We start from the raw sequence: 26,690 nt of genomic DNA on the forward strand, positions 1-26,690 counted from the left end.
CTGGCACTCAAGCCCAAGGCCTCACGCTCACTAGTGCCCTGTCACGGATCTACATTCCAGCTCTGTGGCAGGGATTTCAATTGCATCTTTTTAACTCTACTTTTTTTTTTTTTTTAAAGTAAAATAGAAAAGCATGGTGGTGCATGCCTGTAATTCCAGTGGTACAGAGTCTGATGTGGGAGGATTGCTGCAACTGCAACCCTACCTGGGGCTACAACTGTGAGTACTAAACCAGCCATGCTATAAAATGAGACCCTGTCTCCAAGGGGAGAAAAGGTAAAAATAATTATAGTATCTAAATGAGAAAAGATACAAGGGCATCTCAAAATACTTTAAAAACAGAAGTCCTGTTTTGGGGAGAAAATAAGCATGAAATAGACCAAAAATTTTCAGGAAGATCTCCCTAGCCACGTTGTCACTCTAAGCTAACTTTTTATTCTTTTCATTTAAAATGTTTCTATTTTAATGGAGGAAAGAGGGTTACACTTGTGTGACATGTGCTGGAGAAGGCTGCAGGGTGACTCTCACTCCACAACTCCACAAGTATGTCTTCTCCCAAGGTGGCATCCCTCACTAAAACTGAAGATTTGGACCTCTCCATTTCTTCAGGGATTGCTGGCCATTGAGTTCCTGGGATTCACCTGTCTCTGACCTCACGATGCTGAGGTCACAGGGGTGTGGCTTTGTGATGCTGGGTCACAGGGGTGTGGCCATGCCCAGGATTTTTACAAGTGGGTGTTGGGAACTCTGAGTCAGTGCACTGTAAGCACTCTTATGTACTGAGCCTTCATCACAGTCACTAGGATCATTGCACTCCTTCATACACCTCTGAACTCTGTACAGCATCGCCTGCTGCTTTGAAGAGATGATTCAACAAAGCAGTACTTTTGGTTATAAAGCCTACAACTTTGGATGAATATGATTTAAAAAAAAAAATCTAGGACACGGAGGGCTTTTAGTCTGGACCCTCAAGAGTACCAGAAAAAAACATCGAAAAAGCAATAACACATAGCTATATTAGTTACTGAACATGGTTGCTTAAGACACCGGCCAAGCTTAATGCAGTATTCCTTTTGTCAAACTATTATTTTTATTGTATGTGTAAGTGTTTTGCCTACTTGTGTGCCTTGCATCCCACTGAGGCCAGAAGAGGGTGTTGGACACCCTGGAACTGTAAGCCACCACGTGGACACTGGGAGAGGAACCCGGCCGGGTCCACTGCAAGAGCAGCAAGCGCTCTTGACTGCTGAACCTTCTCTCCAGCCCCCACCTCGAAGCTACCCCGGTGTAATATCATTTAGTCATCTGCACTTGAAAATGTTCCTGCCTCAGGCTCTCCTACAGGAAGCTGTTGTACTAAAAGAAGTACTTAGCTGCTTCAAAACAGATCTAGAAATTGTAAGAGTAGATCTATGCGCTATCAGTAATGACAGGTCTCAGTTGGCTGGCCTCCAGCTCCTCTATAGTAGATAACTTTTGACCTCCCTGCCATCACTCCTCACCGTCCTCCCCCCCCCCCCCCCCATGCCCTGGGATGACAGGTTCTGCCATAGTCTCTGCTCAGGTACTGGAACAGCGTGCATCCTGCAGGCTAGACAATCACTCTTCCATTGAGTTACATCCCTAGTCTTTTCAAGATAAGTTTCATTAAACCACCAAATGCGTGGCATTATTACACCAGCTCCACTAACCAATACACAGTACTCTCAATTTTCCTAGCATTAAACCCAGCCTGATGTGGAGCCCACTACAAAAGGAATTCTAGGCCTGAGTAAACAAGCAAACAAAAGACCCCAGCCTGCTCTCCCGTCTGGGTTTCTTTGATGCTTACCCTGTTTATTGCCTCGAGGCCTTTTTGCTTAAGCTGCAGTACTGCAGCAGTTCCCCCCACCCCCACCCCCACGCCCGTGTTCAGTCTTTCTTCCCTGAGGGTCGAGTTGATCTCTTTAGGGAAAGGCTGTGGCTAAGCTTGCATGCCCACAAGTGGCTCCCTGACCCTGCACATGGCTCTTTCGAAGCCCTGTCATGAGATCTTTTTCTGGGGCTGTTTGGGAGAGGCAGGTCTCCCTTGGAGCACCTAGCTGGCCTGCAGCGATGGGGGATCGGATCTATTCCCTAGAGGCCCGGGCAGTGGCAAGGTCTGTGCTCGCGCGGCCGCGCAGGCCCCGCGCCCCCCGCCCGCGTCTGCGGCTGCGCGGCCGGCCCGGGAGGGGGCGCGGCGGGCTGCTGGGAGCGGGGCCGCGAGAGGCATGTCTCGCTACACCAGGCCCCCCAACACCTCCCTGTTCGTCAGGAACGTCGCAGACGCCACCAGGTGAGTGGAGACCGGACCCCGCGGGGGCACGGGCCGGGGCGCCGGGTTGTCGGGGTACGGGGTGGGCAGTGGGGGGCTGTCTGGATGACGATGCCGCCCGGGTACCCCGGGTGCCGAGCTGCAAGCTGTTGGGGTGCCATTTGGGCGTCAGGGTACCGGTCTTGTGTTGGGGCACTGGCCGGGTGTTGGGAATGCTGGCCAGGTGTCGTAGGGGTGCCACTGCGGGCTGTCGGAGTATCTGGGTTTTGGGGTGTGGGCGAGGTGTTGGGGTGCGGTCGTGATGTCAGGTGTTGGCCCGGCGTCAAGGTGCGGGCTGGGTGGCTCCGGCTGTGGTGGCAGTGCTGGCCCTGGCTCTGGTGGCACTGCGCTCTGCAGGCGCCGCCCACTAACCTTCCGGAGGAACTGGGGCTGTCTCCTCCCCAGGATGCACACCTTAGGCCTTGCAATTTCCTCTGCACTGTTCAGACAGTGATTATGGCCCACATTTAATATACAAAAGACTAGTCAGTTCGATTTCTATGGTTTTCTTTGAGTCCTGGGAACAGTCTTAGGCTTCATTATGGTGCAGGAAGTCTTTATTTCCTCCATCCCTCTTTGAAAATTCTGTCCAGATGGTTGCCAGGCATAGAGCTGAAGAAATGCCCTTTTTTCAGACTAGCGCACCTTTTCCTTTAATAGGAGCCGGAGAGAGAATGGGAGGCGTGACACTAATAGACACCTTCATCTTTCATTGGAATTACTTAATCCCCCGTTCTAGTTCTGCCATCTTGGCCACCTATGGAAAAGTTGAAGTTCAAGGGTTTTAAGGAGTTACCTGGACCTAAACAGGCACAAATGTACGCAGCTCTTCAGTTGTTAGTTATCTGAAGTAATCATAATGTATGTTTTGTTTTGTTTTTGTTTTTGTTTTTGTTTTGTTTTGTTTTGTGAGAGAGAGAGAGAGAGAGAGAGAGTAGTATCTAGTCTAGGCTGACCTTGTACTTCTGATCCTGTTACCTTGGCCTCCCTCCCAAGTCCTGGCATTGCAGGTGACCCCCACCACCAAGCTGGGGATTTACTTTTAGGAGAATTAAGAACTTTAAATTTAATCACTGTAAATATTTATGTCACTACTGTAGACTGTGAGTTAATAGAATTTTAAAAGATTCCTGGGTTTTATGGTTCTTCTCTACCTGTTTATCCAAACATCCTCACACAGGAAGCAAAATTAATATTTGGGTAGGCTAAAAGCAGTTAAACAACTTGAACAATAAGCAAAAGGTCTTCATGGCATGCTTACAAAAGAAACCCGGGAGATTCCCAACCCTAGTGGCCACAAGAGCGAGGCAGAGGAATACAGATGAGTGGGGGTACCAGCTTATGAGACGTAGTAGAATGGTACAGACTGCAACAGGTGAGCATGTGTCCTCGAATGGGAAGTCACGTTGCCACCTTTTCCAGTTCTAGAGAATCAAACCCAGTCTGTACATGCTGGGCTCCCTACAGAGCTATACTTACTGGGGCATCCGTTCAATTTTGTAGCCCAACCAGGACTTGGGTTTTCCCTCTTTCTACTTCAGCCTCCCCCATAGCTGTGATTATGAGCATGTTACACACACACACACACACACACACACACACCTCAACCCCTGCTGCAACTTGCCTCAACCTACTTTCAAGAGAAGTCAGAAACCTGGATTTTTGTGTACATTGAACGAATTTTAAAACATTAGCATTACTAGCTATATAAGAGGCCAGCCTGGTGTCTCCATGAGTACAGATGCAAGTCTGAAGATCTGAGTTCTATCCCTGGGACCTACACGGTGGAAGAAGAGAATAACTACCCCCTGTTGTCCTCTGACCTCACATAAGCCACACCCACACATACCATAACTAAATAAAGGTGTGTTAAGTTGAATAGTGTGAATTACAATTTTTGTAGATCTAGAAACTATAAAATATTGGCTATTTCATAGAGTTTTCAGATGTTCAAACATTGTGCATACTAAGTAAAACACATCTGGGGGTGTTACTCAGTAGTAGATTGCTTGCCTTAAATGCAGGAGGCCTTGGCTTCCATAAATGAACAAACTAATAAAAACATGTTTTCATGTGACTACTAACCTTGGGTCCAGGTAATCCTTCACCAAGTGCAGAGACTGATAATTGGGAGTTAGTAAGTCTTTTTTTTTTTTTTAAGATTTATTTATTTATTATATGTAAGTACACTGTAGCTGTCTTCAGACACTCCAGAAGAGGGCATCAGATTTTGTTATGGATGGTTGTGAGCCACCATGTGGTTGCTGGGATTTGAACTCTGGACCTTTGGAAGAGCAGTCGGCGCTCTTAACCACTGAGCCATCTCGCCAGCCCCAGGAGCTAGTAATTCTTTTTTCTGTTCTTTCGTTGCTTTTTAGCTTGTCACAGAGAGGCAATCAGGACTGAGATTATCTTGTATTAAGAGAATAACAGTTTCTAGAATTTGTTAGTATTCATACTATGTGACAGATCCTATGTGAAGACCTTTATAAGCCAGGGAGGTGGTTCAGCAGATTTAAAACACTGTGGCCAAGCAGGGAAGCCTCAGCTCAATCCCTAGGCCAAAAAAGGCAGCAGAGATGGATTCTTCATGTTGTCCTTGGACCTCCACATGAACATGTGGCATGTATACCCACACACAAACACACATGCAGAAAATAAATGTAATTTTTAGAAACTTTCCATGTACTATCTTACTTAGTTTTCACCATCCTGTATGTCTTAGTGTTACATTGCTGTGATAAAAGGCCATGACCAAAGCAGCTTGGGGAGGGAAGGGTTTGTCTGGCTTATGCTTCCACATCATAGTTCATCACTGAAGGAAGTCAGGACAGGAACTCAAGCAGGGCAGGAACCCAAAGGCAGGAGCTGATGCAGAGGCCATGGAGGGGTGCTGCTTACTTGCTTGCTCCCCATGGCACACTCAGCCTGCTTTCTTATAGAACCCAGGACTAACAGCGCAGGGGTGCCCCACCCACAATGGACTGGGCCCTCCCACATCAATCACTAATTAAGTGATTAAATGCCCCACAGCTTGTCCACAGCCCAATGTTATGGAGTTGTTTTCTCAGTTGAGGTTCCTTCCTGTCTGATGACTCTAGCTTGTGTCAAGTTGACATAAAACTAACCAATACACTTAACAGTTTAAGTACGTTTAAGTTTTATTTCAGTTTTTGGAGATAGAATTTCATCATGCAGTGTAGGCTGCACTTAAACTCATGGCCATCCATCTGCTGTAGCCTCCTGAGACTATATGGTGTGAGTTTGTTTGCTAGAGTCTTGGAAACTGGGTCTGCCTGGAACACGATATATAGCCAAGGATAATACTGAACTCCTGATCCTTCTGTTCTTCCTGAGTGGTGGAATGACCCCGCTCTGCCCCTTTACCCAGTTTAGAGTCTGTATATTCTTTATTAACTCCATTTACAGATATGAAACTAAGGCTAATGGGGTTGTTATAGTTAGAATTTACATTGCTGTGAAGAGATACCATGACCAAGGCAACTCTTATAAGGACCACATTTAATTGGGGTTGGCTTCCTGGTTCCATTATCGTCATGGCAGGAAGCATGGCAGCATCTAGGCAGGCATGGCATTTGAGTTGCTGAAAGTTGTTCAGAAGGCAAACAGAAGACTGTCTTCCAGTGAGCTAGGAGGAGGGTCTCAAAGCCCACCCTGATAGTGACACACTTGTTCCAAGAAGGCCACACCTACTCCAACAAGACCTTCTAATAGTCCTACTCCTGGGCCAAGTGTATACAAACCACCACAGAGGTCAAAGTAGCTTACCTAAAAATGCAGAGGAGGTAAAAGGTGTTGTGGTAGAGCCGTCATAGAAAATTATTTGTACAATGTATGTCTAAGTTAATTAACAAAAGGTTACATTTGTTAACTTTGAAATATCAGTATACTTGAAGAAAATAATTATACATATAGTCTGATTTAAACTATGTGGAAATTGGATTTTAAATGTGTATTTAATAATATACTAAAGATATAAAACGTATATATCACTATATAATGACACTGGAAGCAGAGTGGTGGTACATCCCAGCACTTGGGAAAAAGTAGGAACCAAAGCCCAGCCCCTTCTTGGGCTGCATGAGGCCTTGGTTTTTTGTTTTGTTTTGTTTTGTTTTGTTTTGTTTTGTTTTGTTTTGTTTTGGTTTGGTTTGGTTTGGTTTGGTTTGGTTTGGTTTTGGTTTTTTTTTTTTTTTTTGCTTGTTTGATTTTTGGTATTGGGGAGTGTGAGGGTAAGGCAGGGTCTTTATTATAGATCCCTGATTGTTCTTACAGGCACATGATATCACACCTTTAAATATCTTGTCTCAAAACAAAGGAAAGAAAGAAAGAAGATAGGAGAAAGAGAAGAAAAAGAAAATGAGACTGTAAAGAAATGTATTTGGCTGGTTTTCTTTCTTCATGTGTTTTTTTTTTTTTAAGTGTGTTTGTATGGGGGGGTCAGATGTGTATGTATGGGGTGTGTGTATATGTGGGGGAGGTGTCAGGTGTCTTCCTCTACTATTCTCTACCTTTTTTTTTTTCTTCTAAAGACAGGGTCTCTTACTGAACCCAGAGCTCACTAATTCAGCTAGACTATATCTGGTCATCAAGCCCAAGGGTTCCATATCATGGAGCAGGACTATTTTGGTGACTGTTCTATTGGCTATGGAGAGAAACAATGACCGGTGCATCTTAAAAAGGAAAACATTTAATTGGGAGCTTGCTTACAGTTTCAGAGGTTGGTCCATGATCATCTTGGTGGGGAGCATGGCGGCAGGCAGGCAGGCATAGTGCTGAAGCAGGAGCTGAGAGCTTACATCCTGATCCACAAGCACCAGGCTGAGATAGTGAGACTTGGCCTGGTGAGGGCTTTTGAAAACTCATCAAGGACATACCTCCTCCAACAAAGCTTCACATCCTGATCCTCGCTTAAGTAGTCCTCCAAGTGGGAACTAAACATTCAGATATATAAGCCCATGGGGGCCGTTCTCATTAAACTACCGCAAGATTTTTTTAAAATCCAATTTATAAAAAACCTGGTTGGCTATATCATAACATTTTTGCCATGTTGTACCTCTGGGCACACCTTGGCAGGCAGGTTAGCTCTGGAGCGTAACTAATAGCACTGGTGGTGACCTGCAATGCTTTATGTGTGGGGTGGGTGTTGGACTGTGCAACTCCATTGGCCAGTAACTCAGTAACCTACTCTTGGTAGTGAGGGTTTTATTTAGTAGTGTATGGTGTCTAGTTGGCATATCCCCTCCCCTGCTACAGGGTAAATCCACTTAAACTCCTTTGACGGTTGTATATATTTTAGGAAATCCCACTGTAGTAGGTTTCCAAACAGCTTTGTCAGACAGCCCTTGGTGTTAATTATCCCTCCTCATATTCTCTTCTGCCCCCTGCTCCCTCCCTTTCCCATTTAATCCTTCCTGTTCCGTTTCCCTCTTTATTCCTTTATAAAATGATATTCTATTTCCCTTTCTTAAAATTTCCCTTGTCCCCCATAGCCCCTGACTAATTACATAACCTCTGCTGGAATTCCGAGTGAATTGCACATATCTAAAAATTCAAAGCTAATATCCATATATGAGAGAAAACATCTAATGCTTGCTCTCTGGGTCTGGATTACCTCACTCGGGATGGTTGCTTCCCAGTCCATTTGTTTCTGGGAAAATTGCTTTTTTTAATCTTTTTTTTCCTCTTATTAAAAATAGATTTATTTTCTTCACATAATATAGTCTGATTATGGTTTCCCTTTCTCTATCCCTTCTAGCTCCCCCTACCTCCTCTCCCATCCAGATCCCTCCCCTATCTGTCTCTCAATGGAAAATAAATAGGCTTCTGCAATAATAGGTGTAATAAAATATAATAAGATAAAATAGAAACCAATACATTGGAATTGGACAAAACAAACAAAAGGAAAGGGGCCCAAGAGAAGGCACAAGGAACAGAGACTCATGCATTTGCATATTCAGAAATCCTATAAAAACACTAAACTGGAAGTCATTATATTACACACACACACACACACACACACACACACACACACACACACACCCCACACACAGGACCTGGTAAAGAGAGAGAAGAAAAATGTACAAATAAAATAATAGTATACATTTTTAAGGAGAACCCCTAATACAGCATTATGAGACATGGAACCTCCAAAGATGCCATAGAGATCTCTGTTTCCCATCTACTGCTGAGCACAGGCCTACCCATAGGAGTTTGTTTCCCCATGAGACTCCCTTGGAGGAAACTGAATTTTCATTTGCAAGCAGTTACCAATTGGAAATTGTTTCTGAGTTTGGGATGGTGGCATATGTCCACTTCTCCTTTCAGCCCTAGAACCTCATCTGGTGCAGACCCATGCAGGCTCTATACTCACTGACTCAGTCTTTGTGAATTCATATGTGTGTAGATCATGTTGATTTAGAAAGACTTGTTTTCTTGGTGTTCTCCATCCCCTTTGGGTCTTACACTCTTTTCAGTTCCTCCTCCAAGTGCCCTGAGGAGAGAGAGTTGGTAGTCAAATCCTGTCTTAGTGAGGGTTTCATAGCTGTGGAGAGACGCCATGACCAAGGTAACTTTTATAAAGTTACATTCATTATATTGGGGCTGGCTTACAGTTTGGAGGTTCAGTCCATTATCATCATGGCAGGAAGCATGGCAGTGTCCAGGCAGACATGGTGCTGGAGAAGGAGCTGGGAGTTCTACATCTTGATCTGAAGGCAGCCAGGATGAGACCATCTTCTGGAAGGCAGCCAGAGGTCTCCTCTGTCCTAGTTGGAGCTTGAGCACAGGATCTCAAAGCCCACCCCCACAGTCAAGCACTTCCTCCATTAAGGCCACACCAATTCCAACAAGGACACACCTCCTAATTGTGTCTGTCCCTGTGGGCCAAGCATCCAAATACATGAGTCTTTGGGGGCCAAGCCTATTCAAACCACCACACATCGCAGTTAGGGCTGAGTGTTCCAAGGTCTCTTATTCTCTGCAGGATGCCTGGCTGTGGTCTCTGTGTTTGCTCTCATCTGGTGCAGGAGGAAGCTCCTCTGACGATGGCTGAGCAAGCACTGACTTATAAATACACCAGAATGTCAATAGGACTAGAGGAGTCTTTTTTTTTTTTTTAAGATTTATTTATATCTTATATATGTGAGTACACTGTCATTGTCTTCAGATACACCAGAAGAGGGCATCAGATCCCATTACAGATGATTGTAAACCACCATGTGGTTGCTGGGAATTGAACTCAGGACCTCTAGAAGGGCAGTCATGCTCTCAACCTCTGAGCCATCTCTCCAGCCCAAGAGGAGTCATTTTTATTATTACTTCTTCTTTTTCTTCCCTCCTTCTTTTCTTTTTCTTTCTTTCTTTCCTCCTCCTTTTTAGTTTAGAATACTAGTATTTGATTTTACTCTAGGTCCCTAGGCTAGCTAGTCTCAGGTTCTGTGTCACGCAAGTAGTGTCGTGGAGTGAGCCTTAAATCAGATTATTGGATGGTTCCTTCCATGAGCTTTGTGGCATTGCAGTAGCAGATCTTCTAGGCAGGGCACCATTGTAGGTTAAGGGTTTTGCAGCTTGGTGTTTACATTTCTTGGTAGGATGTAGAGGATTGTCCTGTATCAAAGACACTAGCATGCAGGGTCTATGTAGGCCCCAGTTCAACTCCTCCATGTTCACTGAGTTGTGTAGGTGTCTTCAGCAATGGGGCCTGGCTATCAGTTTGCAGAGAGCAACCTATAGTCCTGGCAACAGTCTGGGTTGTTTGGGGGGTCCCATGAGACCCCTTTGGCCAACAACTCACTTAGATATTGTTGGATTTCAAACCTGGGATGCATTTAAGAGTATGGTTGCTCTTCCAGAAGACCCAGATTCAATTCCTAGCACCCACTGACTGCTCACAAACATCTATAACTGCAGTTCTAGGAGATCCAATGCCGCCTTCTGGCCTCTGCTGTCACAAGGAATGCACACAGCACACAGACAACATGTAGGCATAATGCCCATACACATAAAATAATAATTTAAAAAAATGTAATAGGTTGCTCTAGTTTTTACAGGTTTCCACATAAAGTTTGATGTATGTTGTTCAGTCCTGTGAGAAATTGTGCTCGGGACTGTGTGACTATATAGATGGCTTTTGATAGGATAGCCATTTTACAATATTAATTTACCAGCCCATAAGCATAGAACATCTTTTCTCCCATTATCTTCTTCAATTTCTTAAAGTTTTATAGTATTTCACTTCCTTAGATTTATCCCAGGATTTTAAAAAAAGTTTTGTGTGTGTGTGTGTGTACAAGTGTTTTGCCTACATGTATGTCTGTGCACCATGTGCATACCTCGTACCCAAGGAGATCAAAAGAGGGCATCAGAGCCCTTGGAACTGGAGTCATGGACAATTGTGAGCTGCCATGTGGGCCCGAGAATAAACCTAGGTTCTCTGTTATAACAAGCAACCTTAACCCCTTCCCCATCTCTCCCAAGACATTTTCCTTTATTTCCCATTTCCCTTATTTCTCTGTCAGTGTGTTTGTTTGTAATAGGAAGGCTACTGGTTTTCATGCAGTTTTGTATCCTGCTACTTCATTAGCTGTATTAGCCGTAGAAGTTCCCTGTGGGTTATTTAGGGTCCTTTATTTATAAAATTATTGGCAAGCAGGGATATTTCGACTTCTGTCTCTTGTATTTGTATCCTTTTTTTTTCTCATCTTCGTTTGTCTCTGAGCAGGAATGGAGAGAGTAGATAAGCTGATCTTGGTTCTGATTTTAGTGGAGCCGCTGCTTTACCTGTGAGTGTTGCTTGTTGCTTTTCTAAACTTTATCGTTATGGCGTTACTATGTGAGCACTCCATCTTTTGGACGTAGGCACCTAGTGTCATCCATCTTCGTCTCAGGAAGACCTTCACTGTGTCCCACGGATGCTGTATTATTTGTTTTCACTTAGTTCTAGGGAGTTCTTTATTTCCTTGACTTCTCCCTCAATCCAGTGTTCATTAAGTAGTGTGTTGTTTCGTTTCCATGAGTTTGAGTCTTTTCTGCCATCCGCGTTATTGTTGATATACATACAGCTTTATTCTTTGGTGGGTAGATAGGATGCAGGATGTTATTTCAGTTTCCCTATATTTGCTGAGACCTTGCCTTGTATCCTAATATGTGGTCAGTTTTGGAGAAAGTTCCATGATCTGCTGAGAAGAATTGCATTCTTTAGTGTTTGAGTGAATGTGCTGTAGATATGTACCATCTACTCTTTGATGCCTTTAACTACAGAGTGTCTCCATTTAGTTTTTGTCTGGGTGCACCATGTCTATTGGTGACAGTTGGGTACTAAAGTCACCCACTATCACTGTGTGAGGGTCAGTATGTGATTTTAGACCTAATTTATGAGAGTGATTGTCCTGCATTTGGTACATATACATTTCAGATTGGGACACTGGTTGGTAGATTTTCCTTGAGTGACTATGGAGTACCCCTCATTACCTCTTGTGAGGAATTTTGGTTTGAAGTCTATTTTGTCAGATATTAAAATATCTACACTTGGTTGCTTCTTGATTCCATTTACTTGTGAATATCTTTTATCCTTTTGCCCTACAGTGGTATCTGCTCTAGATGGGTTTTTTGGAGGGAGTATGAAAATGGACCATGTTAGTCTGTATCCTTTTATTGGGAAATTAAAACCATTAACATTGAGAGTTGTTATTGAGCAATGTTTATTAATTCTTGTTTTGTTGTCATGGTGTTGTTTTCTTAGACCTTGTGCCTTCTTGGGAGGGTTTGATTGTCCTTTCGTGCTAAAGCATTCTTTCTGTTACCCTTTGCAGAGCTGGTTTACTGAATGTAAATGCCTTAAATCTGTTTTTATCGTGAAATCGTTTTCTTTCTCTGTTAACTATAGCTCATGGTTTTGCTGAGTATCAAAGGCTGGGCTGGCACCTCTGCTCTTTCAGAATGGGTAGAGCATCAGCTCAGGGCCTCCTTGGTTTTGTGGTCTCCATCGAATAGTCAAGTGCTGGTGGCTAAAGAGATGACTAAACAGTTAAGAGCTCTGGATACTCTTCCAGATGACCAGTTCAATTCCCAGCTCCGATGTGATGGCTCATGACTGTAACTCCAGTCTCAGGGGATCTGAAACCCTCTTCTGGCTTCCCTGGGCACTAGACATACAAGCAACACACCTAAAAGTACGTGTAGGCAAAGCTTCTACAAAGAAAATCAAAGTAAATCTTTAAAAAAAAAATGTGCCTTTCATCCCAGCTCTCAGGAGATAGAGGCAGGTAGAGCTCTGTGAGTTTGAGGCCATCCTGGTCTACAAAGTGAGTTCCAGGACAGCCAGGATGGTTAAACAAAAAAACCCTGTCTCAAAAAACAAACAAACAAACTGAAAAAAAAATCTTTAAAAAATTACCATAATTCTGATGGGCCTGTCTTCGTATGTGACTTGATCTTCCTCTCTTGAAGCTATTTGTGCCCCTTTTAGAAGTCCTTCATGTTTAGTGTTTTGATTATTGTGCTGAGAGGAGTTTCCTATCTGAGCCTGTTTGGTGTTCTGTGTGCTTCTTGTACCTTGATCGGCACCTCCTTCTTTAGATGAAGGAGGTTTTATCATCTATGATTTCATTGAAAACGCTTTCTGTGCCTGTGATCTAGTTTCTTCTCCCTCTTTTATATCTGTAATTTGTAGGTCTGGTCTTTTCATGGTGTCCTAAATTTCCTGGATATTATTCTCTTAGTTGTTTTGTTTTAGATTTAGTATTTTCTTGACTGAGTGATCCATCTCATTTACCTTATCTTCATGGCTTGATGTTCTCTCTTCTACTTGATTAAATCTTTTGATGATAGTTTTCTCTGAGCTCTTTGCTTGGCTTCTGAGTTTCTTTTTTTCTTTTTTTTTTCTTCAAAGATTTTTTTCTCCTTATTAACTTGTTTTCATATTTTGAATTGTGCCTATTTTTTCATTTTTTTCCCAAATTAGTCTCTTTTTTTCTTTTATAAAGATGTATTTATTTGTTTTATGTAAGTGCACTGTCTGTCTATTGACATAACAGAAGAGAACATCAGATCCCATTACAGATGGTTATGAGCCACCATGTAGACCAGGCTGGTCTCGAACTCAGAAATCTGCCTGCCTCTGCCTCCCAAGTGCTGGGATTAAAGGCGCACACCACCACGCCCGGCGTTAGAACTCAGTGCTCTTTTCTTAACTACCGACCCATCTCTTCAGCTCCTGTGCTTATTTTTCATTCAGCTGGGTTTTCTTTTTTCATCATCTTCAGTCACTTACACATATTCTTTGGGGTACCTCAAACATATATATATATAATTATTATTTAAGTCCTTATCTTATGGACAAGCTAAGTTGCTTTTCTCAGTGAATACTGCAGTGGGGATGCTGGCTTCTGGAGGAGACATGCTGTCGTGGTTGTTCATGGTGTTTGTGTTTTGCAATGGGATGGAGGCATCTGGGGTAAGGTTGTTTGTGATGTTTCTTGGAGTGCGTATCTTGTCTCACTTTTGTTAAGCAAGTATTTGGAACCTAGCTTGCTGTTACCACAACTTGTAGACCAGCTGAATGAGGCTTGGTTTGCAGACTTGGGGCCACTCTGGGTTTCATGGTGGCGCTCACCATGGCCTGTGGTCAGAACTGTGGGAGAGATGGCTGACATTCATATATACAGGAGCCAGATTTTTTTTTTAGAAGACCCATTCCTTCTGAGTTATTGAACGAAGAACGGAAAAAGACATTGTCACACTAATAGACTATTTGAGAAGACAACCAAACAATATTAAATAGAGTGTGCCATAAAATAGACACTGCCTAGGGTCTACTGTAGATGCCTCGTCAATGTTAGATCAATCTTTATGTTACTACATAAAGCCTCTAGCCTTAACTACTGATATATTGGGCCATCAAGATAGCTCATCAGTAAAAGGCACTCGGCGCCCACCGTGAAAAGGGAAACTAACTCTTCTTAAACGCTGTCTTCTGAGCCCCACATGATGGTTTGGCAGGTGCATGCCCAGGTTCACAGACTTACATCATACACACAAACATACAATCATATTAAATTAAAGCCTACAAATTTAATTACAAATCAGACATTATCATCTAATCTTAAGAGAAATTGGTTAATATGACTCACATACCCAAAGGCTTTCTGAATACTACAGTGTATCTCACTCCTCAGCTCTGGACCAGGAAGCACATCTCTCTCTCGGTCCTTTCATCAAGCTCTTTTCTAATGTCTATCTTCTGTTACTGACAATAGCTTCCTTCCATTTGCTGGAGCCAGAGCAGACCTTTGAGTCCTACTCCTCTGCACTGTTCTGAAACACTCTTCTCTCTTCTGAGCCGTGCTTCGACCTGGAACCTTGAGGCTGAGCCCCTGTGAGCTCCCCGAGGCTGCATGCTACGGAGATAACTAAGAGACTAGTGATGGATTCCACCTCCATCACTTGCTAGCTCTGTCTGTAAACAACTGTCAAGTTGTGAGAATTAAATCATCTGCAGATGAACAGCTCCTTGTGTATATAACTGCCAGCTAACCCTGCTAAACATGTTGTGCTTCAGTTAAATTGTAGCTCTGCAAAGACAAATGATGCTATTGTCTGGTACAGAGGAAACTCCAAATGGCAGTCTAAATACGCATCCACAAACCAGCTGGGTTCCCCACCCCCACCCCCAAATTCCCTCCAGCTCACAGGCTTCCCTCCCCACAGCTATCCATCCTCACTAGAGCCCTGCTATTCTATGTTCTCTGCCTCTACTATCTTTTTTTTTTTTAAGTAAAGTCCCATGCTAAAATGGTAGAAGACATACTGTAGGCCCAAAATACCATCAAATATAAGAATAAAGTAGTTACTCTGCTTTTGGTTATATGGGAAACCACATTTTTTTGTTAAAAGTCTAAGAAGTAATTCTGAGACTCCTTTAGATTATAATTCTTCCCTTCTGAAAACAAAGTTAGAATAAGCATGAAGTTATAGAGAGGCAAGTGCATGTGTTCTTAAATGAAACTGTCAAGTCTTGTGATAGAAATGACTTATAAAGGCAGATGTACTGGGTCAGGCTTTTTGAACTTGACTAACTTTAACAACCACCTGAAATATCTATAAAAAGTACAGACTCCCAGGTCACTAATCCAGACTTCCTGAACTAGGGTCTCCACGATCAAGAGGACTGAGAGTGGTCTTGTTTTGATTTTCTTTTCCTTTCAAAAGTGTTCATACCTGTGTATGAAGGTAGGTATGAGGTACAACCTGCAATTGTAGCACTTGGAAGTCTGAGGCAGATCTGTGAGTTCGATGCCAGCCTGGTCTACATAGCAAGATTTGGTTCCTCTAACCTACCATAACCACCCCACCCCCACCCCCAGAAAGAAATGTGGATAATTGTTATGAGAGACAGTTTTAGATAAGGGAAGTTTAGACAATATACTTCCATTTTAACTTTTTTTAACATTTATTTGTGTGTGCCTCTCGGTGTTGGTTTCTTTAAAAAGCACAGAAATATTATAAGAAGATGTTTTCATTTTAATCCCAGGTTTGGTATATAGGAATCCTTCAGACTGTCCGCAGCATCTGACTATGATTTGCCTCGTGCTCTAGCAGGGCATGATTTTTTTTTTTTTTTTTTACCAGCTGCTGATGGTTTCTGCAATTGTGTGACGTTTGGAATTCTGGGGACTTTTCAGCGGCTACATAAATCCTAGGGCACCGAGAAGTGTGGTGGGTTGTGGGCTGTTTGTTGTTGGTGGAGGTTTGTTAAGTAGTTGTGCACAAAGAAGAAACAAGAGTAAGAAGAAATTAGCCTGATAGTAAAGATAAAATTTGTCCCAAGGGACTGGATGTTTCTGATCAGCAGGAAGTAGTCCAATGACAATGTGGCCTCCTTTCTGATCCCTGACTTGATTCAGGGATCGCTTCTCTTTCTTCTCTCTTACCTAGTGTTAGTGGATTGAAAGGGTAGAAAAGGGGTGGAGAAGGGTGGAAGAGAACCCACCAAGTAGCCAAAGACCGGTTACAGCACCATATACCCTTACCCATTGAGATGAGCTCCTTCACTGACCCAACCATACACTTTATTTTGGACGTTTCAATTGGATCTCTGTAGACAAAATATTTATTCCAACCTTTTATATTTCTTTGCCTTATTTCTATAACATTCCAGGCCCGAGGACTTGCGCCGTGAGTTTGGCCGATATGGCCCCATAGTAGACGTTTATATCCCATTGGACTTCTACAGTCGCCGCCCCAGAGGATTTGCTTATGTTCAATATCCTTCATTTTATGTGTGCATGCAAATATACTGCATCCTGGGCTTATATATATGTACTCAGGAGTGAATGAGCTCAGCATTGTCTAATTAAATGTGTTTATTTCTTTATCTCAGAAAATAAATCTAAGACAGCCCACAGCAGCTGGTGAGCACCTCCCTAGTTTGAATCTACCTGTTAGCTAAATGTAAGCCTAGCAGTCCAAACAAAAGGTACCTAAGTTCAAGTAGCAAGGAGCAAAGAGGACGGGTAGGCACCATGTAAGACCTGGAAGAATGAAGCCTTTATCAAGCAGCAAACAAAGCAATCTTTGAGACCAGCTGTGTTTGCACAGAGTTCTGGAGACAAACCCAAGTCAGATTTTTATTGGTTCTACATCTCTTATAAAGTCCACTTTGCAAGTCCCAAAGGGTAAAGATCTCGGTTCAAAATGTTGTGTTGCTGAGGTCATTGCCAGTCTCCTTTTATGTGCATTTTTGACCTTCCTTGTTTGTTTATTTGCTACTGTAAGAAAACTAGTAAACAGGGCCCAGCATGGTGGCTCGTACCTTTAATCCCAATGTTTGGAAAGCAAAGTTCAATGACAGCACGGTCCACAGAAGGAGCTCCAGGCCAGCCAGAGCTACAAAATGAGACCCTGTCCGAGAGAGAGAGAGAGAGAGAGAGAGAGAGAGAGAGAGAGAGAGAGAGAGAGAGAGAGCTGGTAAACGGCCTCCGAAGTACAGCTATTTACATTTTCACACAGCTACTATCCACTATAGTAAGGCTTGCAGTCATGTGCTTTAGATTAGCAAGTTCAGTGGAGCATTTCAAATCAATATATGTGATTCCAGATGTTTGCACATTGTTTTTGAATGAAAAATGAGGTCATAACTGTTCCTAGGTGTGGCCGAGGACAAGTTTTGTTGTAGATAAGAGAGAGAAAACAGCTAGAGGCACCTGGAAGGGTCCAGATTGGACTGAGCCATGGCAGGAGGAGGATGGACCAGGAGCCAAGAGGCCAAGAGCACCAGGAGAGCATGGAGCCAAAATGGCTGGGTTATATAGGGAAGAGAAGCTGGGGCCAGGCAAGGGAAGTCCAGCACTGATTCGGGTAGGATGTTCCAGTGGTCAGCCAGGATGACTCTGCAGCACATACTCAAAACGCTGTGATTGGTGGCAGCCCCCACTTTGATATGCTAATAGGCACCCCACTTAGCCATTTGTCTCCGGTTTCTTTGAACCTCAACAGTTCGTTTTTTTTTCCTGTTACTTTATACTTACATCCCATGTAGTAACACATAGGGGATTGTTTAAAGCAGTAAGTTTAAAAGTGGACACCATCATTAAAGACCAAAGTAGTCTGCTGGCTTACCTTACTTTTCTTTTTTTCAATTTTTTTATTAGATATTTTCTTCATTTACATTTCAAATGCTATCCTGAAAGTACCCTATACCCTACTCCCGACGCCCACGCCCTGCTCCCCTACCTACACACTCCCACTTCTTGGCCCTGGCGGTCCCCTGTACTAAGTACCCAAGGAGCTTAAGGGGTCTGCAACCCTATAGGTGGAACAACAATATGAACTAACCAGTACCCCCGGAGCTCATGTCTCTAGGTGCATATGTAGCAGAAGATGGCCTAGTCGGCCATCACTGGGAAGAGAGGCCCCTTGGTCTTGCCTTACTTCTACTGCTGCAGTTTTGTTTAGGAGTCACTTCTCCTAAATTTCATAACTAAACTTTTAATGACAGAGACTTTTGCTTGCAGAATAAGAGCTTCTGCTTGCTGATCTGTCCACGGAGAACTTGATGGATCCTTACTCTGAAAAGCCCTAAAAGTTCATCCTATAATGCCGGCTAACTTGGGATTAATTGTTTCTTCTCATGCTTTAAATTATGCTGCTATATTGTGTCTACTGTTTATTTTATATTCATGTTTCTAATCAAAAGAGGGCATTTGTTTTCATAGTAAAATACAAAATCTTTTTTGGTCATTCATATTAAAGCCACAACTTGGTTTTCTTGCTGACTAAATTTCACATGTAAATAATATCCTAGAAGTGCTTTTATTTACCCTCTGATGTCCAAAGTGTCCTTAACCACTGGTCACGTTTGAAGATGTTCGGGATGCTGAAGACGCACTTTACAACCTCAACAGGAAGTGGGTATGTGGCCGGCAAATTGAAATACAGTTTGCACAAGGTGATCGCAAAAGTAAGTGCACATGACCATTAGAGCTTGCTTACTTAGCGGAATGAGCTTCGGCAGCAATAGCTTTGCTTTAGAGTTCTTCGGAAAGTGATACGGACGGAGTGGCAGCCCCCGTGGTTTTCAGGTAGTGAACTGTTAGAAGCCTTGTTCTTCATATTCCAGCACCAGGCCAAATGAAGTCAAAAGAACGCCACCTGTGCTCCCCGAGTGACCACAGGAGATCCAGAAGCCCCAGCCAGAGGAGATCGCGCAGCCGGAGTTCTTCATGGGGAAGAGACCGGAGGCACTCGGACAGCCTGAAAGAGTAAGTACCAAGAGGAACAGTGGGCAGCCTCATTTTCTGCTGTTTCCAGCGAGCATTTGAAAGAATTACGGGAGGTGGAGGAGCAGGTACTTGGCTGATTTTGTCTAAGATGTGTAAACTAACATCTGTAGAAAGTTATGTTCCTCTCTATCACATATTGTGTTACTGAACACTGGGGTTGAACTCAGGACTGGACATGTGCTAATGGACACTCTACTATATCCCTACTATATACCGCCCCCCCCCAAAAAAACCCTTTTTTTCTCTCTCTTTTCCTGCCTTCCCTTATCCCTCTTGTTCACTCCAGCCCCCCACTTGATCCGGGCCCGCTCGCTTCGGCCCATAAGTTTTTTATTTGTTTCTCATTACAGATGGTTGTGAGCCACCATGTGGTTGCTGGGATTTGAACTCAGGACCTCCGGAAGAGCAGTCAATGTTCTTAACCACTGAGGCATCTCACCAGCCCCCTTTAAAACTTTTTATCCTTAGACAGGGGCTTGTTACCGTCATTTTGATTGTGTGTGCTCTAAGTACACATTCATGGATGTGTGCGCATTTATTCATGTGGGTGTGCATGCATGTGTGTGGTTAGAGGTTTTCATCCGGTATCTCTCTCGATCACTCTGTACCTTAGTTTTTGGTAACTGGGTCTCTCACTTAAACTGAAGCTCTGTCACTTAAACTAGCCTGGCTGGCCAGTGAACTGTAGTCTACCATTCTACCTACACACACACACACACACACACACACACACACACACACACCACATCCCTCAGTGCTGGATTTACAAATGTACACCAGTGCCCCCTAACTTTTTAAAAGTGCTATATAATCCAGGCTGGCCTTGAACACACTATTTAACTCAAGTCAGGCTCAAATTTGAAAAGATCCTTCAGCTTCAGCCTCCCGAGTCCTAGGATTACAGGCATGTACCACCATACCTAGCCCATATATTGTTATTCAACTTGGATTTATTGGCTATATTCCAGTGCATTTAAGTGGTTGTATGAAGCTGGCCATAGCGGCACATACCCGTAATCCCAGGATTTGGGAGGCAGAAGGTACCTAGCTAGATCTGTCTCAGCCTCTTCTCCCCAAAAGAAAAGACTTACACACAAAAAAGATAATATATACCTCCCCAGCCCCAAATGTGGGGAAAAAAGAAGCAGGATGTGGTGGTTACCACACGTCCTGTAGCCCCTGCAGGCAAGAGTGGAAAGAGCAGGACCTTAAGTTCAAGGCCAGCTGGGGCTACACAGTGAGTAAGACCCGACCCCGAGGTAAACACGTAAAATAATATATACTAAACAAGCACGCTTAGGGATGTTAGATAAGTGACATTTTCCTAAAGGAACTCAGTAATTCAGAACCTTGACTTCTGCAAAGAAGTAGACTCAAAAGAAGTGATCTGCTTGTTTACGGAATCAATTTGCTTGTTTGTTTGATTTTCAAGACAGGGTTTCTCTGTGTAGCCCTGGCTGTCCTGGAACTTGCTCTGTAGACCAGGATGGCCTCGAACTCAGAGATCCACCTGCCTCTGCCTTTTATTCTGTAATTTATTCTTATAAGTTGATAATGTATTAGTATTAAGAACCAATTCCAGCTATGCTCATATTATATAAAAAGGAGACAAAAATAGTAAATTTGTTAAGAAGAGACATTTGCAAGTTGTCTATCTTTCTACTTAGGAATCGGTATCTATTTTATTAGAGAATACTAAATCATTGTGGAAATTAAACGGTGATACTATTTGAAAGAGTCGTTGAAACTGAATTGTCATGCCTAAGTTCTCTTAAATATTTATGGTTTAATGCTTTAACTTTTTCATAGGCATGTGGAGTTTTAAAGTGAACTCTGATCTTAATGGATGATCTGAATAGCTGGATGTGGTGGTGATGAAAAGGTGGAGGGAGGAGGCTCAGGGATTTGAGGTCACCATCAGCTACATGTAGAGTTCAAGACTAGCCAGGGCCACCTATGTCCCAGGCTGAAACATCAAACAGAAAGAAGAAAGAAAGGGAAAAGAAACAGAAAAACACAACAGTTGCATTATAGAGTAAGGTAGGTGGTACCCCAACACCATGCAAAAGCTGGGCATGCTGGCTTGTGCCTCTAACCCCAGCACTAGAGGAAGCAGAGGCAGGCATATCCCTGGAGCTTGCTGGCCAGCCAGTCTAGACAGTTATTGAGATCTGAATTCAGTGAGAAACCCTGTCTCAAAAAATAAAGTGGAAAGCCATAGAGTAAGACACTCAGGGTCTACATCTGGCCCCATGTGCATGTGCCCTGTAATCTTAGTTATTCAGGATGATAAGGCAAGAGATCATGAGTTCAAGGCCTGTCTTGGCAATTTAATGAGATCCTGTTTTAAAACTGACGAAGATCAGTGGCTAAGGACCTGCCTAGTGTATCAAGATCCCTTGTTTCAACCACCAGTGCCAGGGGCGGGGGAGAAAAAGGAAAAGGAAAAGGAAAAGGAAAAGGAAAAGGAAAAGGAAAAGGGGAAATGAAGAACACCTAGGTTGCTGCCGGGCACCTTTATTTAACCTCTTAGAAGCCACAATCCTGGTTTCTGTTCCGAGCACTGTCTTTTACATTTTAAGTTCAGTTCTTGAATTTCTCAATTGCTGTTCTCTTTTTACTAATCTCTCGGAGTCTTATCCTGTGCACTAACAATGTAAAGAAGGTTACCTACCACTGAGTAATAGACAAAGACATCTGATGCCCTCCTTTAGCCTCTGCATGCTTGCACGAGTGCACCTAACATACACACACCTCCCTCCCTCTTGAGACACACACACACACATGTGCACACATGCGCACAGTTAAACATAAAGACAGCCAGTTACGTCAGGAAAATTTGTGACCAGATTTTAGGAATTGGTCTGCAATATACTCATTTCTGGGATTTTTCTAAGTCCCCGCTGTTTGGTAGCTTTGAACTCTGAGGACTGTAACTCAAGTTCTGCTTATGTTGATTATTCTCTAATGCCTTCAGATTATAAATGTTGTGAGGAAGGTTTTGTTTTTCTTTTGATAGAGAGCATCAGTCTGTAGGTCTAGAACTTGAGATCCCCCTGCCTCAGCCTCTTAAGAATGTTGGGATTATAGGCATTCACTATCATACCAGATCATAAGCAGTCACTATTCTTACAGGCATTATTTATGAACCATAAACAACCGTTCTTTCTTCTCCTATTTATAAGTTTACATTCTTCTGAGTTTTATACTTGTTAACACTTGTTTAATCCAACTGGATGTTGGGTGCATTCCCATAATCCCAGCATTTGGGAGGTTGAACAGGATAATCACAAATTAGACCCTGTCTCCAAAAGACAAATGAGAGAGAGAGAGAGAGAGAGAGAGAGAGAGAGAGAGAGAATGTGAATATGCTTAATCTAGGCTAAAATATACAGGACTTTGTGCAGAACTAAGGTGTACAATATAGAACCATTTTGAATGCATATTCCAGTATAATAGATATTACAGATGTGTTACTTATGTTTGACCCGAAAGCATGAAAAATAGAGTTAGAATGATTTGTTAGGGCTGGAGGTATAGTTTGGTGGTAGAGTATTGACCTAGCAAGCACACAAACCTCGGTTCTGGCCCCAGTGCTGAAAAAAAAAAGTGTCTTGTCATGAGTAAATCATTAATTAAAACATGATGTGCTAATCAGATGTCCCATCATATGATAAGCACTCCCATGAGAGGCTGGATCCATCTCTGTGGGCCTGAGCTGAGGCACACACGCCTGGGGAGTTTATGGTATGGCTGCTCAATTCATGGCAGGCAGTAAACTGGGAAGAGAACAGGTGATAGGAAACGAAAGCAGACACAAAGAAAGACAGCTCCTTCCTCCCTCCTTTCCCTTCTCTTCCCTTCCCTTCCCTTCCCTTCTCTTCCCTTCCCTTCCCTTCCCTTCCCTTCCCTTCCCTTCCCTTCCCTTCCCTTCCCTTCCCTCCCCTCCCCTCCCCTCCCCTCCCCTCCCCTCCCCTCCCCTCCCCTCCTTTTCTTTCTCTCTTTCTTTCTCTCTCTCTCTCTTTCTTTCTTTCTTTCTTTCTTTCTTTCTTTCTTTCTTTCTCAGTTTTCTTTGACAGGGTTTCTCTGTGTAGCCCTAATTGTCCTGGAACCTGCTCTGTAGACCAGGCTGGCCTTGAACTCAGAGCTCTCCTGCCTCTGTCTCCCCAGTGCCAGGATTAAAGGCGTTCACCACCAGCAGCCTGACGAAAGAAAGCAGCAGCTCTCAAAGCAGCCCCAGTGACCCACTTCCTCTATGAAGGCTTCATCTCCTACTTTTTACCTCCACTTGATAATGCCATACACTGTGAGCCCATCAGGGGTTAACACAATCTCTAGATCAGAGCCCTCGGGATCTAGTCACACCCCAAAGACCCTAGCTGGCCACCAGGCCCTCAATACTTGAGTCTGGGGAGGATTTTTCCCCCCATTTTATCAGTATGAGTCTTTTACCTGTATATATGTCCGTGATTCAAGTGTATGCAATACTTTCAGAGGCGAGAAGGTCCCAGATTCTCTGGAACTGTGTGACCTACCATGTGGGTGCTAGGATCCTCTAGAAGAACAGCAAGTGCTTTTAGCCACTGAGCCATCTTGACAGCCCCTGTGGGATATATGTCCCATTCCAACCATAGCACACATTCAGTGTTGTATAGAGCAGGCACATCAGGAAGAGCTGTCTTAACCTGCTGCCCTGTATAAAATACACGCTCTAACGGTATGCATGCTTCCAGGTCTCGGCACAGGCGGTCTTCTTACAGTCAGTCTAAATCTCGTTCCAAATCGCTACCCAGGCAGTCTACCTCCCTGAGGCAGTCACGGACACCGAGAAGGAATTCTGGATCCAGAGGACGATCAAGATCCAAGTCCTTACCCAAAAGGTCCAAGTCGATGGAGAAATCACAGTCACGCTCGCCTCAAAAGCAGACTGGCTCCGGAGCAAAGTCCAGACCACATGGACGACACTGTGACTCCATAGCAAGATCCCCATGCAAGTCTCCCAGAGCGTACACCAGTTCTGGATCGAAGACACAGACAACAAAACACTCCCATCTCCGGTCCCACTCCAGATCTCGGAGTTACCACCATAAAAACAGTTGGTGAGGAGCTCCTCCCAGCAGAGCCGCAGAGCTCTGCTCCAAGCTCTCACACCTCGCTGTGGTTAAAGTGCTTCAAGGCCCGTAGAAATGCGAACCGATGGTAGCCACTTCACTTTGGGCATGTGGAAGGAATAAAATCGCCCTAGCTTTGGTTAATAAATGTTTTATCACGATTTAAGGGCTCATCCACAACTCACTCACTGTGTGTGCAATGTCGCCATTGCATAGCCTGTACCTGGTTCACCGGGCAGCGAGGGGTACTTTCTGAAAGATATCAGTAAAATAGAACCAATGCAAAAATTCTACTTAGGTATTAAATATTGCCAATAATATCCTTTACCAAAATATTTTTTATTCTAAAGCACTTTTCACATAAAAAATAATCGTGACTATATGTAATTGAATAGGCCAGAGACTTAAACTGTTTTGACATCTGTGTCTTTCTTGTGACTACTTCTGTTTAAGCTCAGGACAGAAGTATCCCAGTCTATTCTAGTTCAAGTTACAGCATTCTGAAATCTGAAAAGGTAAAATCTATATGGCGATTCCATAGCCGTTTAAAAGATAGCTAGAAGGTATTTAAAAGATAACTCAAAGACCATTTCATTGTTTTTGAACACAACAGCACAGACCAGTTGACATGAAATTGTTATCCATGTTTGCTTAAACTGCTTAAAGAGAGCCGGGTGTTGGCTCAGGCCTGTGACCCCAGCCCTTGGGAGGTGGAAGAGTTAAGCCAGCATGGACTGGGCTACGTGGGACCCTGTCTAAGGAAAATCAATGAATGCTTTTTTAAAAAAAAGTGAAACCATTTTAGAAGTTCTAGATTTTGAATGGCTTGAGACTACTCTAGAAATTATGGTGTGGGACACTCAGACTCCACAAAATAAACTCATGTTAAGCCTTACATATTTGAAGTACAGTACATTTTGTATAAATTCATATTTATATCATTATTTCTATATAGCTATTTTCATCTGCATTTTTTTCTTTTTAGAGCTCTAGTTCAATATCCTAATTATATAAAAGTCTTTTAAAAAATTAAACACAGTACATTATATTAAGAAGTACTAGCTAATGAGATGGCCTGGGGGGGGAGGGGTTAAACCCACACACCATCCAAACCTGGCAACCGAGAGCTAGCTGGGCAATGAGTGCAAACCCTGGAACCCACAAGGGTGACTCCTGCAGACTCTCTCTGACTTCCACACTTGTAGTATGGCACGTGTGCACCTGAAGACAGACAGACAGACACACACAGGTGCACATTAAATGTATGCAAAACATTTAAGGTCGAAACTACACCTTCAAGCCAGATAGGTAGCACATGCCTGTCACCTCAGCAGCACTCAGGAAGCTGAGGCAGGAATTTGAGAAAAGCTTGGGAAATTTTGAGACCCATCACACTCACACTCAGGTGCATGCACGCACGCGCGCGCGCGTGCACACACACACACACACACACAGGAGAGAGAGACAGACAGAGAGACAGAGACAGAGAAAGAGGGGGTCTTCATAAACAGCTTTAAGGTATTTGACTTTTACTCTACATTTTGTAAACCAAATAACTTTGTTGGCAATTGTTGCTTTTGTATTGTCGTATCTTAGAATTTCTTTTACAATGTGTTTTGAGGTTTACATTCAGACAGTTTTAGTAGATCTGTGATAAAAATGGTTTGCAAATATAATTGTCAAAGAGATATGTTTACAGATTTACTCTGTTAGATCTCATTACTAAAACACACTGTCAGTCCCTACAGCTAATATTTATGCCTGGAATACCTAAGAAACCTGTCTTACATTTTCAGTATTTGGAGCCATGTTGCTTCTATCAATTTCAAATACAAAGTTCCATTTTTCTTTGCATTTTAAAATCCTTTATGTGAGAAACAACTTTACAAAATGATTTGTACATTGGTGATATTTGAAGAAGTACCACAAATTAATGTATATTATACTCCCCGAATATATTTTCTCTATTTAACCATAGCAAAAGTTATTTATTTCAAAAGTTCCCTCTGGTGTTCCTCTGTAATAAAGCAATTGTAACGGAGAGTTTGATGTGCTGTCCTGACTCCTGCACGTGCATCCGCTATCGTCTTCAGTGATGACCAGCATACGTAAAGCCTTGGGTTCTTCATTCCAGCGCCGTAGGAGTGGGGGGTCAGGGAACCGAGGAATTAACCGTCCTTTTACAGTGACTTCACATTTACAGATCATTTCCTCAGGGGATCATTATCTCAAAGGTGTATGACTTTTCCTGGGGAAACTTGAACAAACTTCTATTTGTCACAGAAAGGATGCTAACAACAGACCAAAAATATTATTCTGCCTGAGTCTAGCTTGGTGAAGGGGCAAGTTGAGTTAGGCTTACTTACAGCAGAATGGGCAGCTTGCAAGCTGCTACACCGTGGAAGAAAAGCCTCCCCTAACAAGTATGTTCTATGTTCTATGTTG

The 26,690-nt window shown here is 43.2% G+C and overlaps 1 protein-coding gene across 4 annotated transcripts; it reads left to right on the forward strand.

Moving 5' to 3' along the window:
* Positions 1–1,934: 1,934 nt before the first annotated feature.
* Srsf12 (serine and arginine-rich splicing factor 12) lies at positions 1,935–26,287 on the forward strand. Of its 4 annotated transcripts, none has more exons than NM_001372518.1 (5): positions 2,216–2,314; positions 16,512–16,616; positions 18,709–18,812; positions 18,972–19,113; positions 23,868–26,286. In NM_001372518.1, the coding sequence occupies exons 1-5, from the start codon at positions 2,250–2,252 to the stop codon at positions 24,235–24,237; spliced, it is 786 nt and encodes a 261-aa protein (NP_001359447.1). In that variant the 5' UTR covers positions 2,216–2,249; the 3' UTR covers positions 24,238–26,286. The 4 variants fall into 4 exon arrangements, with proteins under 4 accessions (NP_808442.2, NP_001359448.1, NP_001359447.1 ...); NM_001356473.2 differs by having other exon boundaries at positions 23,928–26,286; NM_177774.5 differs by lacking the exons at positions 16,512–16,616; positions 18,709–18,812 and having other exon boundaries at positions 1,935–2,314; positions 23,868–26,287.
* Positions 26,288–26,690: the final 403 nt, after the last annotated feature.

This window comes from Mus musculus, chromosome 4, assembly GCF_000001635.26.
Source record: "Mus musculus strain C57BL/6J chromosome 4, GRCm38.p6 C57BL/6J".
Lineage (NCBI taxonomy): Eukaryota > Metazoa > Chordata > Mammalia > Rodentia > Muridae > Mus > Mus musculus.